General features: G+C 48.6%; 2 protein-coding genes across 2 annotated transcripts; one reads left to right on the plus strand and one right to left on the minus strand.

The window, feature by feature from the left end:
* Positions 1 to 581: 581 nt before the first annotated feature.
* On the plus strand, positions 582 to 3,728 carry DCTPP1 (dCTP pyrophosphatase 1). Its single transcript, XM_080911687.1, has 3 exons — positions 582 to 728; positions 1,407 to 1,517; positions 3,354 to 3,728. Exons 1-3 carry the CDS (start codon positions 628 to 630, stop codon positions 3,652 to 3,654), a joined length of 513 nt encoding a protein of 170 aa, XP_080767813.1. The 5' UTR covers positions 582 to 627; the 3' UTR covers positions 3,655 to 3,728.
* Positions 3,729 to 5,756: 2,028 nt separating this feature from the next.
* Positions 5,757 to 15,194, minus strand: ZNF771 (zinc finger protein 771). Its single transcript, XM_080911548.1, has 3 exons — positions 15,107 to 15,194; positions 14,595 to 14,744; positions 5,757 to 6,719 (listed from the first exon to the last, which is right to left on the minus strand). The coding sequence occupies exons 2-3, from the start codon at positions 14,733 to 14,735 to the stop codon at positions 5,907 to 5,909; spliced, it is 954 nt and encodes a 317-aa protein (XP_080767674.1). The 5' UTR covers positions 14,736 to 14,744; positions 15,107 to 15,194; the 3' UTR covers positions 5,757 to 5,906.
* Between the last annotated feature and the right edge of the window lie 3,767 nt (positions 15,195 to 18,961).

An 18,961-nucleotide genomic window follows, 5' to 3' on the forward strand; every position in this document is an offset into this window, starting at 1 on the left:
CCTGCCACCAATTTCAGTGTCATGCAGGTAAAGAGGAGGAATGCCTTCCTCTCCCTGTAGAACAAGGATGGGTCAGTTGCTTCCAATCGTTGGAATCCACTGGGTCAGGACGCTGAAATGGGTTACAAAGCCTGAGTCCTCCTCCTATCTGGAATCCACTGGGGCAGGACGCTGAAATGTGTTACAAAGCCTGAGTCCTCCTCCTATCTGGAAATCTGCACCTTTTCTCATCAACCTCTTTCAAATTGCGTGAAGTCTGATCTCAATGGATCCGCCTCCTCCGCGCCTGTCATTTCACTTTGGCGCCATCTGGCGCCCATCAAGCAAACAACGTCGCCTTAGGCTTTCCGCTCCAGTCTCTTTCCCAGATTGAATTTGTACCTTTCCCTTTAAGAAGTTTCGCCTGGGCGGAAAAACTCGAGGGCACAGAAAATACACTTGAAACTCCCTTCGGATTGGTCCAGGCCGGAGAAAGGGTGGGTCGTAGCAAAAATTCCTGTATATGATTGGGTCCTCCTCCGGCTCCGCCCGGGAAGGCACCGGAAAACTGTGATTGGTCGGAACCTTAGAGGCGGCTCCGAGCGTGGCGCGGGGTTTGCTCCCGCGCACCTGAGACTGGTGGGCGGAATGTCCCAAGCTGGTGACGGTGCCTGCGGCCCTGCGGAGCAAGAAGACTCTGCTACTGCCAGCCCGTTCAGCTTCAGCCCAGAGCCCACGCTTGAGGACATGTAAGCAGTCCTTGTCCAGCCTCGGGTGGAGAAATTGATTTTTTTTTTTTTGTATTGGGGAGGGTCCCTCCACGTGGTCCGCAGGAAGAACAACATACCCATGTCCAACCAGGCCCTCCTGGCGGACCTCTGGAGAGTCTAGCTAAACCTTATGTGTACAGTGCACACTAGAAGCCGGGGAAATTGGGTGACGCCCCCGGGCATGTTAGTACCAACCTTTAATACAACCTTGGAGAGATAACAGAGGTCTGATAGTACCTCTGCATCCCAGGAGTGATGGGTAGTTGGACAACGGAAGTTGAAGTGTAGAAAGATTTTATTTTTTTCTTGCAGAATGTTAAGGAAGGCTCCAGTGAGCAGTGTCTCAAAATTGCGTCCTGTGATTTAGTTAAATCTAGCTAGACCTAAGTGCGGAGAGAGGAGCGTTAAGGTTGAGTACCAGAAGAAGTTGCAGTGGGAAAATGGAATAATAAAGGGTGTTGCTAAATTTTACTTAAGGTTAAAATCTGTATAGGGGCACGTTCATTTCCTGACGATAAGAAAGATAGTAACTTAAGGACATCCAAGAAATTGACCGTAAGATGCCTAGGTACATGTCCCTTCTAGATGTATGCTGGGTACCGGCATCTTGTGCTCCGACCCTGAGACTTGAACCTCCATCCCTTCACTTTTTTCCAGCCGACGCCTCCATGCAGAGTTCGCTGCTGAGCGGGACTGGGAGCAGTTCCACCAGCCTCGGAACCTGCTCCTAGCCTTGGTGGGAGAAGTGGGAGAGCTGGCAGAACTCTTGTGAGTAAATGGGAGGCTTCCTGGAAGAGGCTGTTTGGGGGTGGGGAACTGTAGCTTGTTTTGTTCTCCTTACTGCTGTATTCCGTGCTGCTTCTGGGGATTCAGAGATGACAGATGAGTCCCGGCCCTGCAGGGTGCTGGGTAGTTTCCAGGGAGAGAGTGGAAAGCTGTGCAAACTGAGGCAGACCTGGGTCTAAGAAGAACCGTTGTCAGCAGGGCAGTGGTGGTGCACACGGGAGGCAGGCCGGTGATTATGCAAGTTCAAGGCCAGCCTGCTCTACAGTATTGAGTTTCAGGACAGCCAGGGCTACACAGAGAAACCCTGTCTCAAAGGAAAATAGAAGGTATGTTGGGAGTGGGGCGAATCAGTTGTCACCAGCAGTTTACCTCTGTGTAGAGCTGAAATAAGGAATTTTAAAAGGTGGCCTGCCAGACAGGGAGCTTTCTTTACAGAGGCAGTGAGGGGGCTGCTGAGATGGCTCAGGAATTAAGAGCACTCCCTGTTCTTGCAGAAGAACTGAGTTCCCAGTACCCCTGCACCAGGTTACAACCTCCCATAACTCCAGTTTCAGGGGATCTGACACTCTCTTCTGTCCTTGGGGGGCTTCTGCATATACAGTGTACACGAAAACAGGCACTTACATATGTCTGTAGAATAAATAAATATGTCTTTAAAAAGCAGTATCAAGGCAAGAAAGAGCAAGTTAAATTCTGGGAGAATCCAATTCAAACTTAGCTTTCCCCAGAAAGAGGGGGGATTTTGTATCTGTTTTCTCTGTGTGCCCCAAGTATCCAGCCCCTCATAGGCATTACATAGAAGGTGGAACTGTGGAGTATAGGGTGGGAGGCAAACCCAGGCAGATAAGGTTGGGGCTAGAAGGTAATGGAGTCCAGGCAGAAGGCCTGGTCTAACCTGAGTAGCAAAAAGATCTCTGTGCCTGCAGGGCAGATTGGATGTCTGAAAATTGGACCAGAACAGACTAGTGAGCAGGCTGGTGTGAACCTAAATCTGAGCAGCCATTGTGGAATGAAGAATTAGAGGGCATATAAGATTCATCTGAGGGTAAAGATGCTAATTCATCTTTCTTACAGATGAATTAGCATCAGTTGCCAGCTAGGTCATGGGGAACTAAAGGATGGAGCCTTGGACCAGCCTCCATTCCTGGTGGAAGGAGACTGACAACACAATTTTAAGTGACAAAGATTAAGGACAAATCAAGTCAAATGTGGTGGTGTGTGATGTAACCCCAGGGCTTGAGAGGTAGAGGGGTGGGGTTGGGTGTTCATCCTTGGCAAGTGGAGACTCTGAAACCTGAGCTGCATAAGAGCCTTGGGAGTGGAAGAGGAGAATAACACAAGGGGATGAGAAAGTAGGAGTTTCTGAGATGGTAGCCTCTGAATTGAGACCTAAGTATCAAGAACGGGAAACCTATGAGGATGAGGGGGTGATGCTCATAATAGAAGGAACAGTGGCCACAGCAGAAGAGGTGACGGTGGCTTTGGATGGGAGAGCAATGGATAGAAAGGAGTTAACAGGAAGGTAAATTCCTGCACTGACTCAGGTCTGGGGTTTGGTTTGGAGTGACGGCAGCTAGGGCTAGTGAAAAGCAGAATTGGACCTCAGAGCATCTCAGCAAGTGTTCTCTTGGTCACTCCGTGGATTAGGTAGTCTTGGAGGTCTGGCTATTATCTGTTAAAGTCTCTTTCCTACCTGGCTCTACCCAGCACCCCGGCAAGTAGATTATCTTTGGAGAGATTTTCTGGGCTGTGGTAGTGTGAAACTTTATAGACAGGCACATGAAACTGACAAGCTTGTGTCTATCCTGTTCTTTCTAGTCAGTGGAAGTCTGATGCAGGGCCTGGTCCTCAAGCATGGCTGCCGAAGGAGCGAGCAGCCCTTCAAGAGGAGCTTAGTGATGTCCTCATCTACCTGGTGGCATTAGCAGCCCGTTGTCATGTGGATTTACCTCAAGCAGTAATCTCCAAAATGGACACCAACCGCCAGCGATACCCAGTCCACCTCTCCCGAGGGTCTGCCTGCAAGTACACAGACTTGCCCCGAGGGACCATCTCTGAAAACCAGGCTGTGGGGGCTGGAGACCCCACCTCCGAGTTGAGAGACCAGGCTTCCACCTAGAAACACAGTGCTAGTCTGGTCTTATTAAATCATAGGCCTGGGCCTGAGTGTTTTCTCTCTCAATAAAATGACTAAAGGCAACAATGTCTGGACATTCCTTGAGTAGCTAGGTAGACTATCTCAAATCCTGCATAGAACTGGGGCTCTGTCCAGTGTAACTAACCATTGCTGTTCTGCCTTTTCAACTTAAAACTTGGCAGAAGCAGAGAGCAGGAAGTAAATATGAGCCACAAGTCTTTGATGAGTACAGAATACAGCTTCCTTTCCTTGATCCCTTTGTACAAGTAAAGATCACCCACCTCTCTCACCTGGCCAGTTTCTGTTCTTCCTTTCCAGCTAAATGGTGTTGAATGAATAGTTTATATGCTGTGTGAGCCCAGTATATCCCTTGAGACGCCCAAGACTACCTCCCAGAAAGTGAGTAATGCAGAGAAACCAGTGGTAGCAATGTGGTGATTGTCTGCCTCCTCCAGTGACCCTTCGTGCCTTCCTAGGTAGAAGAATTCATCTGATTAAAAATGGCTGTTTTACATTCCCGCCCACTGAATATTGTAACATTTAATTTTATTCCCTCCTTTGTCCCTGTATTTAGTCAAACCTGCAGCTCCCTAATTTGTTTCTGGAGCTCCAGCTCTTTTCCTTCACCTAAACAAATCTTAGAGCATGCCTTCTGGGGGCTGGAGTTCAGCAGTTAAGTGCACTTGCTGGTCTTTTTTTTTTTTTTTTTTTTTTCCGTTTTGAGACATGGTCTCTACACATTGTTGGCTAACCTGGAACTTGCTACTTGCTATGTAGACCAGGCCAGCCTTGGACTCAGAGATCCATCTGCCTCTACCTCCCAAGTGCCAAATTAAAGGCATGCACCATCACACTTAGCACTGAATGCTCTTGCAGAGTAGCTAACAAATGCCTTAACACTAGCTCCAAATCTTCCTGATTTGACTGGCCCCTGCATTCAAGTATGCACAATCTTGTATCCCCCTGCATTCATGTAGCAAATATTCCTTCGTGGCTTATGAGATGGCTCATCAAGTACTTGCTGTCAAGCCCAGTGACCAGTGACCCAAACTCTATCCCAGAGACCCACATGGTAGAGGGAGAAAACCTACAAGTTGCCTTCTGACCTCCACATATAAGCATGGCTCACTGCCCCCCATCCCATCTTCCAATAATTTTTAAAATTACTTTGGTGCATAGTATTGCATACCTGTAACTTCTGCATTAAAGAGGCTGAAACACAAGCACTTCAAGTTTGAGGACAGCTTGGGTTACAAACCAAAACTTTTTTATGTGTATGTTTTGCCAATATGTTTGCATTCCATGTCAGAAAGACAAGGCTTTGGGTCCCTAGAACTGGAGTTATGGATGGCTGTGTTTTTAAGATTTATTTTATATATTTGAGTACATTGTATCTGTCTTCAGACACACCAGAAGGCATCAGATCCTGTTACAGATGGTTGTGACCCACCATGTGTTTGCTGGGATTTGAACTCAGGACCTCTGGAAGAGCAGTCAATGCTCTTAACCTCTGAGTCATCTCTCCAGCCCATGGATGGCTGTTAAGCCACGTGGGTGCGTAGGATGAAACCCAGATCCTCTGTAAGTATTTTGTTCTAAATCCTGTGGTCACCAGTTTCCTTGACAAACGGTACAACTCCTGCTGTACCATTCTATAGCTGTCTGCAAAAGTGGAGATAAAATGAGGTTTGGAGCTAGCTGTGGTGGTGCGTGCTTGTAACCTCAGGATTCAGAAAAAGGATCCCCGAAAGTTCAAGCCTGGTGTATATAGGGAGTACTGGGTCCGCTTAGAGTTAATGGTCCTGAGGCAGGACACTACTGTATTTTCATAAAGAAGTACTTAAATCTATTTACATAGCCTATCTCTCTCCTTTACCATACCAACCCTCTGCAAAACACAATAATCTAGTCAAGAAATTGTTTCAGAACTGAGATTGAGGCATAGCCAGCCAGGAGTGTGTCCTCCAATCCTGGGCTATTTTATAGGTCCGTTTGATTCCATACCTAGTATTCCCCTTCCCGCCCACCTCACTTACAGGCATCCTGAGGTGAGGATATAATACTTTATTCACTCAGAAGGGCCAAGGGAATGTAGTTGGGGACCAGGCGTGGTTTTAGGGACCCCGGTAGGACATTCCCTATCGCCCAGTCCCAGAGCACCCCGACCCAGGTGCAGGCATGGAAGGAACAATTCAGGTGCAAGTCCCAAGTGCCCCTCGCTGCCCCGCCGTGGCTCAGCTGCCCTCGCACTCCGGGCAGCGCTCGGTGGGCGTGGCGGCTGTGGCACTGGCGGGTAGCTTGAAGTCTCGGCCGCAGCCCGCGCAGATGTACAGCCGGCGCCGCATGTGCGCGCGACGATGGCGGATGAAGTGTGAGCTGAGGCGGAAGCGCCGGCCGCACTCCGTGCACGGGTAGGGCCGCTCGCCCGTATGCGTGCGCGCATGCTCCGCCAGGTTGGAACGGTGGCCGAAGCGCCGGCCGCACACGGCGCAGCGGTGCGGCTTCTCGCCCGTGTGCACGCGCCGGTGCTTGGCCAGCGCCGAGCTCTGAGCGAAGCGCGTGCCGCAGTCGGCGCATGCGTACGGGCGCTCGCCCGTGTGCGTGCGTCGGTGGCGCGCCAGGCACGAACTTCCGCCGAAGGCTCGTCCGCAGTCCGGGCACGCGTAAGGCTTCTCGCCCGTGTGCACGCGCAGATGCTGCGCGTAATTGGAGCTCTGCGCAAATCGCCGCCCGCAGTGTGCGCATGCGTACGGCTTTTCTCCCGTGTGACGCCGCCGGTGCTGCCGCAGGTTCGAGGCGGCGGAGAAGCGCTTGTCGCATTCCGGGCACTGGTAGGGTCGCTCGCCCGTATGCGTGCGGCCGTGCTTGGTCAGCGCCGACTTCTGCGAGAAGCACCGGCCGCACTCCGTGCACGCAAAGGGGCGCTCGCCCGTGTGCGTGCGCGCATGTTTGGCTAGTGTGGAGCGGCGCGCGAAGGCGCGGCCGCAGTCTGGGCACGCGTGGGGGCGCGCCGGGTCGGCCGACGGCGCTGGCATCTGGCTGGCAACCTGTAGGTAAATGGAGGATAGGTCAGCCTTAAGAGGCCCCAGCGGAAACCTCGGTCTCCTGCACACTGCAAACTCTCTGAGCCTCAGTTCCTCCATCTGTGAAACATGGAACTGTGCCTGCCTCCGTCCGTGATGGTGTGCCTTACAAGACTTAATAAATACATCACAATGCCAGGCGACATTATAGTTACCTGTATTAATTCACAAAATATACTGGGCACGTTCTAGGTTATAGAGTTAGAGACACTGAGGATTTGACATTAGGTAAAAAAAAAAAGTGCCGGGTGTCTGTGATACTGGCACTGTAGAGGTGAGACAAGAATATCAAGAGATCCAGGCCAGCTTGGGCTACATACAGAGACCCTGTCTCAGAGCCCGAGTGCTGGTGATGTAGTAGTGACAAGAGAGCTTGTCTACTAATCTCAGCCCTGTGAGAACTGAGCCCCGGAGTTATCCTACCTCCGAGAATAATGGGTTACTGCTGGTATTGCTGGAATGCCGCAGGTATGCATGGGCCTGGGAAGACACTGTAGTGATGGAGTTAGTTATTAGGAGGAAGGAAACAGTAGGATCTGATCTAAGGACCTGGGAAAGAGGACTTCGGCTTTCAGTATTAATGAGATGGAGAATCACTATGAGATTTCTGAGAATTTTGATCAGGAAAGTGACGGTCACACATTTGAAAGTGCTCTTTGGGAACCCAAATGAAGAAAAGACAGATCCAGGAGCCTAGTGAGGAAGCTACTGTCCTCATCTGACAGAAGCCCAGGAAGCAAGTAGAAAGTGGAGCCAGTGAGATGTTGGTTTCTCTCTCCACTCTGTAGGTTGAGATAAGAGATGGCAACAGTCTTTGAGGTATGAAGACTCAAAATGACTGGGTTACCTCTGCCTTTCCTTCTCAGATTAAAGGTGTGGGCTACCATGCCTGGCCCCAGGTAAGAAGTAAGATATGGGGCTGGGGAGATGGCTCAGAGGTTAAGAGCACTGTCTGCTCTTCCAGAGGCCCTGAATTCAATTCCCAGCAACCACATGGTGGCTCACAACCATCTGTAATGGCATCTGGTGCCTTCTTCTGACATGCAGGCATACATGCAGGTAGACCTGTATTCATACATGATAAGTCTTTAGAAAAAGAAGAAGATATGCTTGGGTCTGGATGGAGCTCAGGAAGGAGCCAGGGCTGAAGATGAGAGATGTTCAGCTTATAAATGGTCATTATACCTAGAGATGGAAGAGCTCTCCCAGGGAACTGCAGAAGGAAACTGGAGCAGCCAATTGGAGAGCATGGGCAGAAGCCAGGACGGGCAGCTCAGCCAGGCCCGGCAGCTCGGCCAGGCCCAGGCTCTTCAAGTTTTCAAGCAAGCACTTTAAGCTGTGAGGAAAAAGCCAAATGTTGCTCTGAGACTTGAAGTTCTGAAGCTTGAAATGAGCCAGTCTGGAGTTGTAGAGACAAACTCAGGAAAAGGAGAGAGCTCTATGTAAGGAGCAGACAAAGGGAAGCATTTTGAAGTAAAGAGTGAAGAGTATTAAAGGCACATCACCCTCTTCTGATAACAGGAAAAACACCATGTCCAGAGAGAGAGCATGGCACACCTTCCTGTCCATGAGGGAAGTTCGTGAGTGAGGTGTAGTTTCCATCTTGATGGGGAGGAGGACTAAGGGAGACCGGTGGGGATGGGCTGGGGTGGGCAGTGGAGTGATCCCCTAGTAAAACTGATCAGTACTGTGAACAGGCAGTTAAGAACATTAATTCATTCTGGGTTTGGTGGTGCAGACCTTTAATCCTAGTACTCAGGAGGCAGAGACAGAAAGAAGGATCTCTGTAAATTCAAGGCCAGCCTGGTTTTCATAGAAAGTTTCAGGACAGTCAGGATTACAAAGACCTTTAAAAATAAGCACATACAAACACACACAAAACAAACAAACAGAAAACATTAATTCATGACCAAAGAATCACCTGACACACTGGACAAGACACAGGGTGCCTCTCCCTTTACAGAGGAGGAAAGGCCATAGGATAGCGACAAAGAGCAGGACCTCCCTTCCCGGGTCTGTGGTAGAGGACCTTGAAAGTCATCAGTCCTCATCATTAGAAACTGGCTCTGGGGCCAGGTAGGACGGACATTAATCTCTGCACTCAGTAGGCAGAGGCAGGTGCATCTCTTGTGTATTTAAGGACAACCTTGTCCACATAGAGTTCGAGGCCAGCCAGGGTTGCATAGTGAGATAAATAAATAAAGTGGCTTTGAACTAGAAGATATTACAATCTGGGAAATTAGCAATCAGCCAAGGAAACTGGTTCTAATAAAAACAATAGTCTTCCCTTAACTGTGGCTTGATCTCAGCAGCCAGCCATCACTGTCTGAAAATAGTAAGTGGAAAATTCCAGAAATAAACAATTTGTAAGTTTAAAACAACTTTTATTACAGCATATTATTATAGTTCTATTTTATTATTGTCAATCTCTTACTGTGCCTAATTTAGAAATTAAATTATAAGTGTATACGTAAGGGAAAACACAGTCTAGGTATGACAGCACACCTATAATCCCAGCACTCAGACTGAAGCAGGAGGATCACAGCTTGGAGAATATAGTGTCTCAACAACAGCCTAATTAAAATTATGCATGTATGTATGTGTGTATGAATACATATACATATAAATGAAGAAATAAAGACACATCTGCTGATTACCTGAGCCCAGACAGCTAATAAATGGCAGAACCAAGGCCTGAACTCACATCTATCATTCTTAGTCACGATGCAGCACTAGCTATGGGTGTGAAGTCACATGGACAGCTTGTCTCCTCTCAAAACTCTTCGTTAAATCCTCATCTTTTCCTACAGAGTATAAAACACAACATCCAAGAGCAAGCTTCTCACTACAGGACTAGCCACATCAGAATTACGGTCACTTGTGGAGAAAAATACAGTCTCAGGTTGGGAATGCAGCTTAGTTGGTAGAGGAGTCCCTGGGCCTAATCTCCAGCCCTGCACATACCAGTCATGGAGGCATGCAACTGTAATCCCAGCACTCAGGAGGCAGATGCAGAAGGCCAGACTCCACTACACAGTTGAGTTCCAGCCAGCTCCAATTGCAGCTTGTGAGGTAGAGGAAGGAGAATCAGGAATTCCAGTTCTTCAGTTATAAAGGGCCCAAGGACAGTGTGAATATCATGCCTCACTCGAGACTTACTGTGTAATAATCCCCCTTCTATAATTAGGGGTTAAAGACATTGCTCTATGGTTAAGAGTGCTGGCCACTGCAGCACAGGAACTAGATTGAGTTCCTGGAACCCACGTGGTAGTTCACAATTATCTAAAACTTCGATTTCAGGAGTCCCACTGCCCTCTTCTGGCTGGTGCGTGCGTGCGTGCGTACGTGCGTGTGTGTGTGTGTGTGTGTGTGTGTGTGTGTGTGTGTGTGTGTGACACTTGTCCACATTAAAAATAAATCTCCTTTTGGTTTTGTTGTTGTTTTCAAGAAAGGGTTTCTCTGTGTAACCCTGACTGGAATTTCCTATGTAGACGATGGCCTCAAACTCAAAGATCCACCTGCCTCTGCCTCCCAAATGCTGGGATTAAAGGCATGCACCACCTGGCAATGAAAGTTACTCTTAAGATTTTTTTTAATCTTTATCTTATGCTGGTGATATAGCTCAGTGGTACCCAATATGCACAAGACCCTAAGTTCAATCTCCAGCACTGCAGAAAACAAAAGCCCTCACTTCATCAAGTCCCCAATGATCTGCCTGCATGTTTGACATTAAACACCTGTGGTGGATAGTGACGGCAAGCCTAGCAATCTGGACGCTGAGGCAGGAGGATCACAGTTCAGTCTGTCTAAGCACCATACATAAGTAAGAAGTGTAAAGTGAAGCCGTCTAGACTGCAGGTAAGAAGAGCTGCTACACCAGAGAGAACAGGTGCACAGCAGACAAAAGTATGTGGGCTGAACCACAGTTTGGTTCGGGGTCAGGTTATCTGAAGCTGAGCATGAGGTGGGTGCCAGGCTGTTGCTAAGCTTGATGGCTTGAGTCTAATCCCTAAGACCCACCCTGGTAGAAGGAAAGAACCACTTTTTATAAAGTTGTCCACTGACTGCCATGGTAACCTCATACCATGGTACCCACTGTACCCCACACTCAAACTCACACAAATACACAGAACTGAAAATTCAGACAGATCAGTTTGACAGGCAAACAAAGACTACTCCACACTCTGAGTGTAGCATCATAGAAACCTATTTTCCTCCAGTCCTGGAAACTGAACCACACAGTAAGGCCAACTTTACCCCTGAGCTACATGCCATAGCCCCTTGTTAACAAAGAACAGCCACTGTAGACAGGCAACAATCACAGTCACTGGTACTGGATGCCACATCCCAGACGGGCACTTGCTATGTAGACCATGCTGGCCTGGGACTTGCAACCCTGCCTTGGCCTTAGAACTGGGATGGATTACAGGTATGTACCACAATGCTGGCTAGAAGGCACTTTTGAGATAATTAATGTACACATGGACAAAAGAGGCTAAGGGAAGCCTCACAGAAAACCACTGTGCTATTTTGTTGGCCTAGGACCAACTGTGCCTGCTATAACCTCCAGCTGGTTTGCCCTCCTAATCAGATCCCAGATTGACGTTTTCTTCTGTCTGTTTGAGACAGGGACTCTCTATGTAGTCTTGGATGTTCTAGAACTCGATATGTAGACCAGGCTGGCCTTGGGCTCACAGACACTGTCCTGTCTCTCTGCCTTCTGAATGCTGGCATTAAAGGTATGTATCCCCATACCAGCACACTCAGTGAGTGATCTTACTACTGAAGAAGCTGAGGCAAAGTTGGTAAACGAGAGATAGGATTTGCTCGCTACCTGATACTACAGTCTAGCCCAGCAGAGCTCTGTCGACTTTCATGATGAACCTTCTCAGTTCAGTCACTCAGTCCCCTCAGTTCCCTCAGTTTCAGCTGTTTCTGTGGAGGTGCCCACACACCCCTTTCTCTTGCTGCTGCTACTTCAAAGCAGGTCACTAACCTCAGCAGCCGATGGTGGTGGTGGTGGTTAGGGGTTTTGTTGTTATTTTTGAGATAGGGTTTCATGTGGCCTGAGCTGGCCTCAAACCCACTACATAACTGAGGACAACTTAAACAAACCATTCATGATGTGTGTGAATGTTTTGCCTACATGCCTGGTGTCGCTGAAGGCCAGAAGAGGGCACTGGATCTCTCAGAACTGGAATTACATGTGAGCCATCATGTGGGTGCTAGGAATTGAACCTGGGTCCAATGTAAGAGCAGCAAGTACTTTTAACTCCAGAGCCATCTCTCTGGTCCTGGCCCTGAACTTTATTTTTTAAGAACTTCTATTTTTTCTTTAAAGATTTATTTATTTTCTTATGTATATGACTTCAGACACAGAAGAGGGCATCGGATCCCATTACAAATGGTTGTGAGCCACCATGTGGTTGCTTAGAATTGAACTCAGGACCTCTGGAAGAGAATTCAGTGCTCTTAACCTCTCCCGCTTCCAACCCTTAGCTTCTAATCTTCCTTCCTCTACCTCCCTAGTACTGGGACCACTGATTATGTAGTGCTGAGGATCAGAACTTTCTGCGTGCTAGGCAACAACTCTGTGGACTGACATATCCCCGGGCCCCTGCCAGGGGTTCTTTTAAATAGAAAATCTAATCATTTTTATCAGTTGGCTTAAGACTTCCTATGTCACAAGACGGAACACAGTATGCCCAAATTGCTACCCTGTCCAGCTTAACAGCCTTTCACACTCTGGCCCCAATGAAACCTTCTAGAATTACCTTCTGCGAGCCGTTGCTTCTCCCCTCCCCACACAAGCCTTCAGAGTCCACACTGAATACCCTCTCCTGAACTGTTTTCCCACTGCCTAGGTGGTTGGCCTTCACTCTGTCCAATGCCTGAGATCAGCCTAAAAAAGCCTTTGATAAGAATGAGTGGGAAGCAAGTTGGGTGAGCAGACGGCAGGGCTTGTCAGGTAGCCTGAACAACAAAGTTCTGTCCCTGGAACCCACAGTGGAAGGAGAGAGGTGATTCTCAGAAGTTGTCTTCCAAAAAATAAGACAAAAGCGGGGGGTGGGGGATTGGGGGATTTAGCTCAGTGGTAGAGTGCTTGCCTAGCAAGCCCTGGGTTCAGTCCTCAGCTCTGAAGAAAAAAAAAAAGACAAAAAAAGTTGTCTTTTAACCTCCACCTGAGTGCCTTATCTCTCTCTCTCTCTCTCTCTCTCTCTCTCTCTCTCTCTCTCTCTCACACACACACACACACACACACACACACACAACCATAATATCATAATGGCTGGAGCTGCACACACCTTTAATCCCACCAGGACTATACTGTATTGAAAAACAAACAAGGACAAAACCATCTTCCTTGTACCCCTCAGTGCTGTGCAGGACATGGGAAGATCGGTTAGGACTTGCAGGCCACCAGCCTAGCTCGTGGTTCAGCGAGAGACCCAGCAAGGAAATTAGGTGGACAGTAGGGGAGCAGGTGCCTGCTGTCCCAGTCCAGCTGCGGCACACGCTGTGCACACATTCACATATACCAGTCACCCACACGTACAAAGAAAAACTGCAACTATTTACACACTACTATTTACACTGCAAGATAGATCTAACTCACATATTCACTCAATCCTTACATCTCCAGGAGGCAAGTGCTGCTACGCACTCCTTTTACAAGTGAGGAAACTGAGGCACGGAGAAGGTAAAAAGCCAAGTAGCTTTGCTCAAGTCTGAAATCCCACTCAATTAATTGGAAAGCCAAGGTCAAAGGATTACCTGTCTAAACTATAGAATAGGTTCTAGACCCACCTGGGCAATTTGGTTGAGACTCTGTCTCAACAGAAAAGGGCTATATTACAGAGACATGGAAAACCTTGGTTCAATCCTTAGTACTGCAAGAAAAATCAACAAGGCTAGTAGGGAGGTGAAGGGAATGGAAGTTCATCTTAAGCTCTAGCACTCTAAGTCCTTAATGTTCAAACCAAAGTCAGGCTGGTGAAGATAATAAGCCAAAAAGGCTGGAAAGAAAAGGCTTCATAGTTAAGAGTGGAAGAGGCCTAGCGGGCAGGTCTCCTTTCCCAACAACTCCTCATGACCGCTAGGGGGAATTAGTATTTATCCCTTGGGGGGTGGGCCCTAAAACCCAAGCCAGAGAGCCCTCCAGCTGAACTTGTCTACTGAGACAGGGGCAGCCCAGGGTCCTGGCAGCTCTGGGAAGTAAAATAGCTGGTGATAGTTAAGGTCTCAAATGGCAGGCTCTAACTCATTCTGCTGTTCTGAAAACCTCCAGAAGAAAACCCAGATTCCCAGCATGGTCTGCCAGCCAACCATGAGGGAACTACTGTCCCATAGCTCCCCACTGACAGAGCCATTCTTTCTGTCTGGGGCAGTCACTTAGACTCAGTTCCTCACCTATAAAATGGAGCCAATACTACAACAAACCGGATTGGAGGTGCTTAGAATAGCATCGGGCGCACCATAAACTATGCAAGAAAGAGCTGTTGTTACTGCTGCCTGACCTCATTTCCCTGACCTCTGGCCTTTGCTACTCTTATGTCTAGACTCAGGATACAGGATTGTGAGTTTACAGACATCAAGCTGCATGGAGACTGAAACCACTCAGCACTGTGCCTCAAGTAAAACTCAGTATGGCGTCTGGCTCTCACAGTGGGCCAAACGTCTATCCAATCAGGTCGGGGGGCAGCGGACACAAGGATGGGCCAATTCTGAGTTTCTAGATCTGAGATCCAGGAGAAGACGGGGCAGGATTTCTGACTTCTGAGGGACGTTGAACCTGGCACAGGTTCGAGGGTGGGGATGAGATCAGGGTGTAACACGTACCTCCTTGTTGTCCACAGGGATCTTGAGTTTCACCACCTCATACTTCTCCTCACCCTCCTCCTCCTCACCCTTCACCAGCAGCACCATCTCCTCCTGCATCTCTTCCTCCTCCTCCTCCTCTGCCTGCTGTTCGCCAGGCATCTTGGTGTCCTGAGGCGGGGCGCTGGATCAGAGGCTCAGGACCCGCCCCCCACCCCCACCCCCACCGTGGCCCCGGCCCAGACAAGGCGGTGCAGCCGAGGCTTCCCCCGCCCTGCCCAGGCTCAGAGTCTAGTCCTCTCCCATCCACCCTAACCCAGCCCCGCGCTCCGGCACTGCCCAGGGCCCAGCTCGGAAGACACCCGTTCACCCCGCTCATCCCGACATTCAGGGCCCTGAACAGTTCGAATCTCCAGCTCCCGCGAGTTGCCACCCTCCTCGCGCTGAGTCACTCCCCGGAGCCTGGGTCGGCGACCCGAGCGCTAAGGGAAGGGCTGAAGGCCTGCTGGCCCTGGGGTGGAGTGCGCACTCACCAGCCCGAGGTTCGGTGCTCGTGCGGCCCCGGGCCTGGGCGAGGGGCAGTTGGGTGCTCTGCGAAGGCCGCGGCTCCGGAGGCGGGGGCGGGGCGGGGCCCCAGGGGCGGCCATTCATTGGCCAGAACGCATGGCCCCGCCCCTAGGGGAGAGGCCAGAGGCCTGGGCTTCGGTCCCTGAGCGCCCCGGGAGGGGGAGCCTGGACTCTTAGGTGTCGGCTGCCCGGAAACTCCTAAGGAACAGAAGATTCCTAGCCCGGCCTTCAAGGCCCTGCAACCGAGTTCCAACCACCCTCAGCCGGGCTCCGCCGGTGCTGGGTCTCGACGCCCCACCGAGATTGCTGTGCCTGCGTAGGCCACGTGCGCTACCGCCGGTCTGGGCCTCTCGCTGACTCCCGGCCTGGAGAGCGGGCCCTGCTGCCTCCTCTCTTCTTTCCCCTCCTTTTTCCTTCTTCGTTCTTTCTCGCGTCGCCTTCCGGTCCACTGGCCTGCCACAGCTTGCTGTTTGCCCGCATACGGCCCAGATCCACCACCGCCCAATCTGTTTACCGCGTGTTGTTTCTGACTTGAGTCAGAGGCTCACTATATGTAAACCTGGTTAATTTAGAACCAGTGGCGAGCCTAGTTCTAGTTCTGCACCCCAATCCGAAGGTATAGGCAGGAGTTGACACGCCTGGCTTGGGTACCTGTTCTTGTAAGTTTACTGTTTTACACACTTGGTCGCACTTGCTCAGCACAAAAGATCACGGCCTCATTTTGCACATGTACTTCAGGATAGTTCAGAGAGGACTGATTTGCCTAACTTAATACAGTAAGCATTTCTGACTACTGGTAGTGTGGGTGGAAATAGCCCAAGGTCAAATCCACTCTACAATACTACTGTACTATCTTGCCCATCTCTCTGGATAATTTTAACTGGGCATGGTGCCACTCAGCATTGGGGAGACAGAAGCAAGTGGATTTCTGTAGATTGAAGGCCAGGCAGGCCTGCATAGTGAGATTCTATATTTTTTTAAATAAAAATAATAATAAAGGAGCTGAAGAGATGGCTCAGCAGTTAAGATCACCGACTGCTCTTCCAGGGGTCATGAGTTCAATTTCCAGCAACCACATGGTGACTCACAATCATTTGTAATGGGATCTGATAACCCTCTCCAGATGTGTCAGAAGACAGCATCAGTGTACACACATACATGAAATAAATAAAAAATAAATAAATAAATAAAGAAAGAAAGAAAGAAATTTTTTAAAAAGGGCAGGAAGATAAAAGCAGAGAGGAAAGTTTGTATTCATTAGACACATTTCTGGGTGGCAGAGATGGCTCAGCGGTTAAGAACACTGACTGCTCTTCCATAGGTCCTGAGTTCTGAAGACAGCTATGGTGTACTTATATATAATAAATAAGTACATTTTTAAAAAGACACATTTTCTGATACTACTGATAGCATCTAATGACTCCCATGGGTATCAGCTCCAGACAGCTCTCTGGAGGATCCTGAGTTCAAAGCCAGCTGGGCAACAAGATAGAAGCCTCCATTTCAAAAGGAAAGAGTTGAGGACTAAGCAGACTGGGTAGGGAAGCCGGGCATGTGGTAGTGGAAGAGGCTTGGAAGCTGTCTTCTGATGGCCAGAATGCTCCTATCCGGGTAAATACTTTTTTAAAAAAAGATTATTGTTTAAAAGGATAATGTCTGTGCATGCATGCTTGCAGATGCCCAAATAGGCCAAAAGAAGGTGTCTGATCTCCTGAGATGGACCCTAGAGCAGTTGTGAGGGACACACATGGGTGCTGGGAACCTACCCCGGAAGAGCAGCCAGCTCTCCAGCTTCTTAAAGGTTTTTTTTTTTTTTTTAATGTGTCTTGTCTCTGTGTACACCTGAGTGCATGTCTGTGTGCTGCATTCCTGCAGGAGCTGGAGTAACAGCCAGGTGCTGGGAACCAAACCAAGTCTTCTGCAAGAGCAGTAAATGCTCTGAGCCACTGAGCCCTCTCTCTCTCTCTCTCTCACTCTAGTTAATATTCTTAAAGTGGTAGGTTTTGGTTGTCTAAGAAACCATAGTCCTACAGCCCTTTGCCATCCATGTGCACCAAGGAAGGTCGGCCTTCTCAAAGACTTCGTCATTACTGTGATTTTGATTCCTCCCCTCCCTGTTTGTGGGCTTCTCAAGAGTATGTAGAAATAACCTAAAGGGTCTGATTTGTTGAGGCTTGCCCCTCCCCAGCATAGCTGCAGCCATTTTGTCCCACGCCTGCCAGCTATTTCATGGTGTTGCTGTAATAGACCTGCCAGTCACTGACAACAGAAAAATGAAGGTCATGCTGATCACATATCCTCTTATGTTCAGTATGAGGTTGTTAATTTTAAGAAATTTTACAAAGCTTTATGTAGGACCCATAAAATTAAAAGTCAGTATGAACTGCTATGTCTAAAATGGCTTGAGTCAGAGCTGACCACTGGGCAGCCCTTCCTGCACCTGAATATTGTGGGGTTTTTTTTGCAGTTTTAGCCTTTATAAGCTGACAAAGAAAAATCAGCTTTAGGGTGTGAGTTCAATAAACCATTCCCATCTGACTGTGTCTGTGTGGTTTGTGGGCATCAGCTCCTGAAAGGACTGGGAACAGAAATTTGAAGTTGGGTCTGGTGGCTCATCTCTGGAACCCGAGCTGCTCTGTGTTGTGGATTGCCTGGGAGCTGTTTGTATTTTGATGCCAATTCTGCATCCTCAAGAAAGGCTGCCTGGTCACATACTCGGGCGACTTCATCAAAACCTTCTCCACATTTTAACTGAGAAAATAAAGGCAAGAGGAGAGCTGTTGATTGGACAGAGGAAGAAAGGTGGAGCTGAGGTGGGGGGCAGGGGTTGATGGAGGAAGAGAAGGAAGATGGAGCTGAAGCACGTGGCCTGGAGAAACCGTGGTTCTAAGGGATCTCATAGCTGGGGAACAGAGTAGTGTAGTGATAGATCTGCCCAATCTAGGCATGCTGCTTGTGTTCATATTAACTGAGTTGTGTTTTCATTGCACAGATTTATTAGGGATGGAGAGGTTACCGCAACAACTCTGGCGGGACTTCTGGATCCCAGCATGATCCATGAGGGAAAGGAGAATGGGAGGCATCTTATAACCATGAATATGCCTTCCACCTCAGAATCTTCCTTAAAACTTAAAAATCTACAAGATGGGACACAGTAGGCTGTTTATCTCTGTTTGGATCAGTTTTCTTCAAACGTTTGAATGTGAGTTTTAACTGTCTCAGCTGAATTCTCGGTGAAGGAAAGGAACTCTGTTAAACGCCTAAGGCTAACAGCCGTTGAAGAGCCAGCTACCTCCAGCCTAGGCCTGAACGCCACTGTAAAGATAAAACTAGGCTCATTCCCGTTTACGATTAAACTGTTTCTCAAGGATTGGCTGTACCTCACCTGTAACCTTGACTACAAATAGCTCTGTACTGCCTGTTCCAGGAATGGCAACCATGCCTTTGTTTCAAAAAATTGTTTATCACCATCTTTGCAACCCTATCTTTGTTTCAAAAGGTTGTTGTGACTACTTGGAGTTATTACTACTAGCCTGCCTCTATTTTAGGCTTAAAAGCCATTTTATAGTAAAGACAAACTAGGTCCATTCCTGCTTTTGATTAAACCTGTTTTTCAAGGACTCAGCTGTGCTTCACCCACAACTTTAGCTACAAATGGCTATGCACTGCCTGTTCCAGGAATGGCAATCATGCCTTCGTTTCAAAAAGTTGCTCATAACTACCTTTCTCTTCTAATCTTTGGGATTAGCAGAGGTTCCCATCTTTTAAAAATTATTTTAAAATTTTATGTGTATGTTTGTTATCTACGTGCACCATGTACA

The sequence above is a fragment of the Micromys minutus genome, assembly GCF_963924665.1.
Source record: "Micromys minutus genome assembly, chromosome: 2".
Classification (NCBI taxonomy): Eukaryota; Metazoa; Chordata; class Mammalia; order Rodentia; family Muridae; genus Micromys; species Micromys minutus.

Excerpts from the sequence above, each read along its gene's own strand:
- DCTPP1 (XM_080911687.1), top strand. The coding sequence starts at position 628 with ATGTCCCAAGCTGGTGACGGTGCCTGCGGCCCTGCGGAGCAAGAAGAC. Across the intron at positions 729-1,406 it reads GAGCCCACGCTTGAGGACAT|CCGACGCCTCCATGCAGAGT; the intron begins GTAAGCAGTCCT and ends ACTTTTTTCCAG. Across the intron at positions 1,518-3,353 it reads GGAGAGCTGGCAGAACTCTT|TCAGTGGAAGTCTGATGCAG; the intron begins GTGAGTAAATGG and ends TGTTCTTTCTAG.
- ZNF771 (XM_080911548.1), bottom strand. The coding sequence starts at position 14,735 with ATGCCTGGCGAACAGCAGGCAGAGGAGGAGGAGGAGGAAGAGATGCAG. Across the intron at positions 6,720-14,594 it reads TCCCTGTGGACAACAAGGAG|GTTGCCAGCCAGATGCCAGC; the intron begins GTACGTGTTACA and ends ATTTACCTACAG.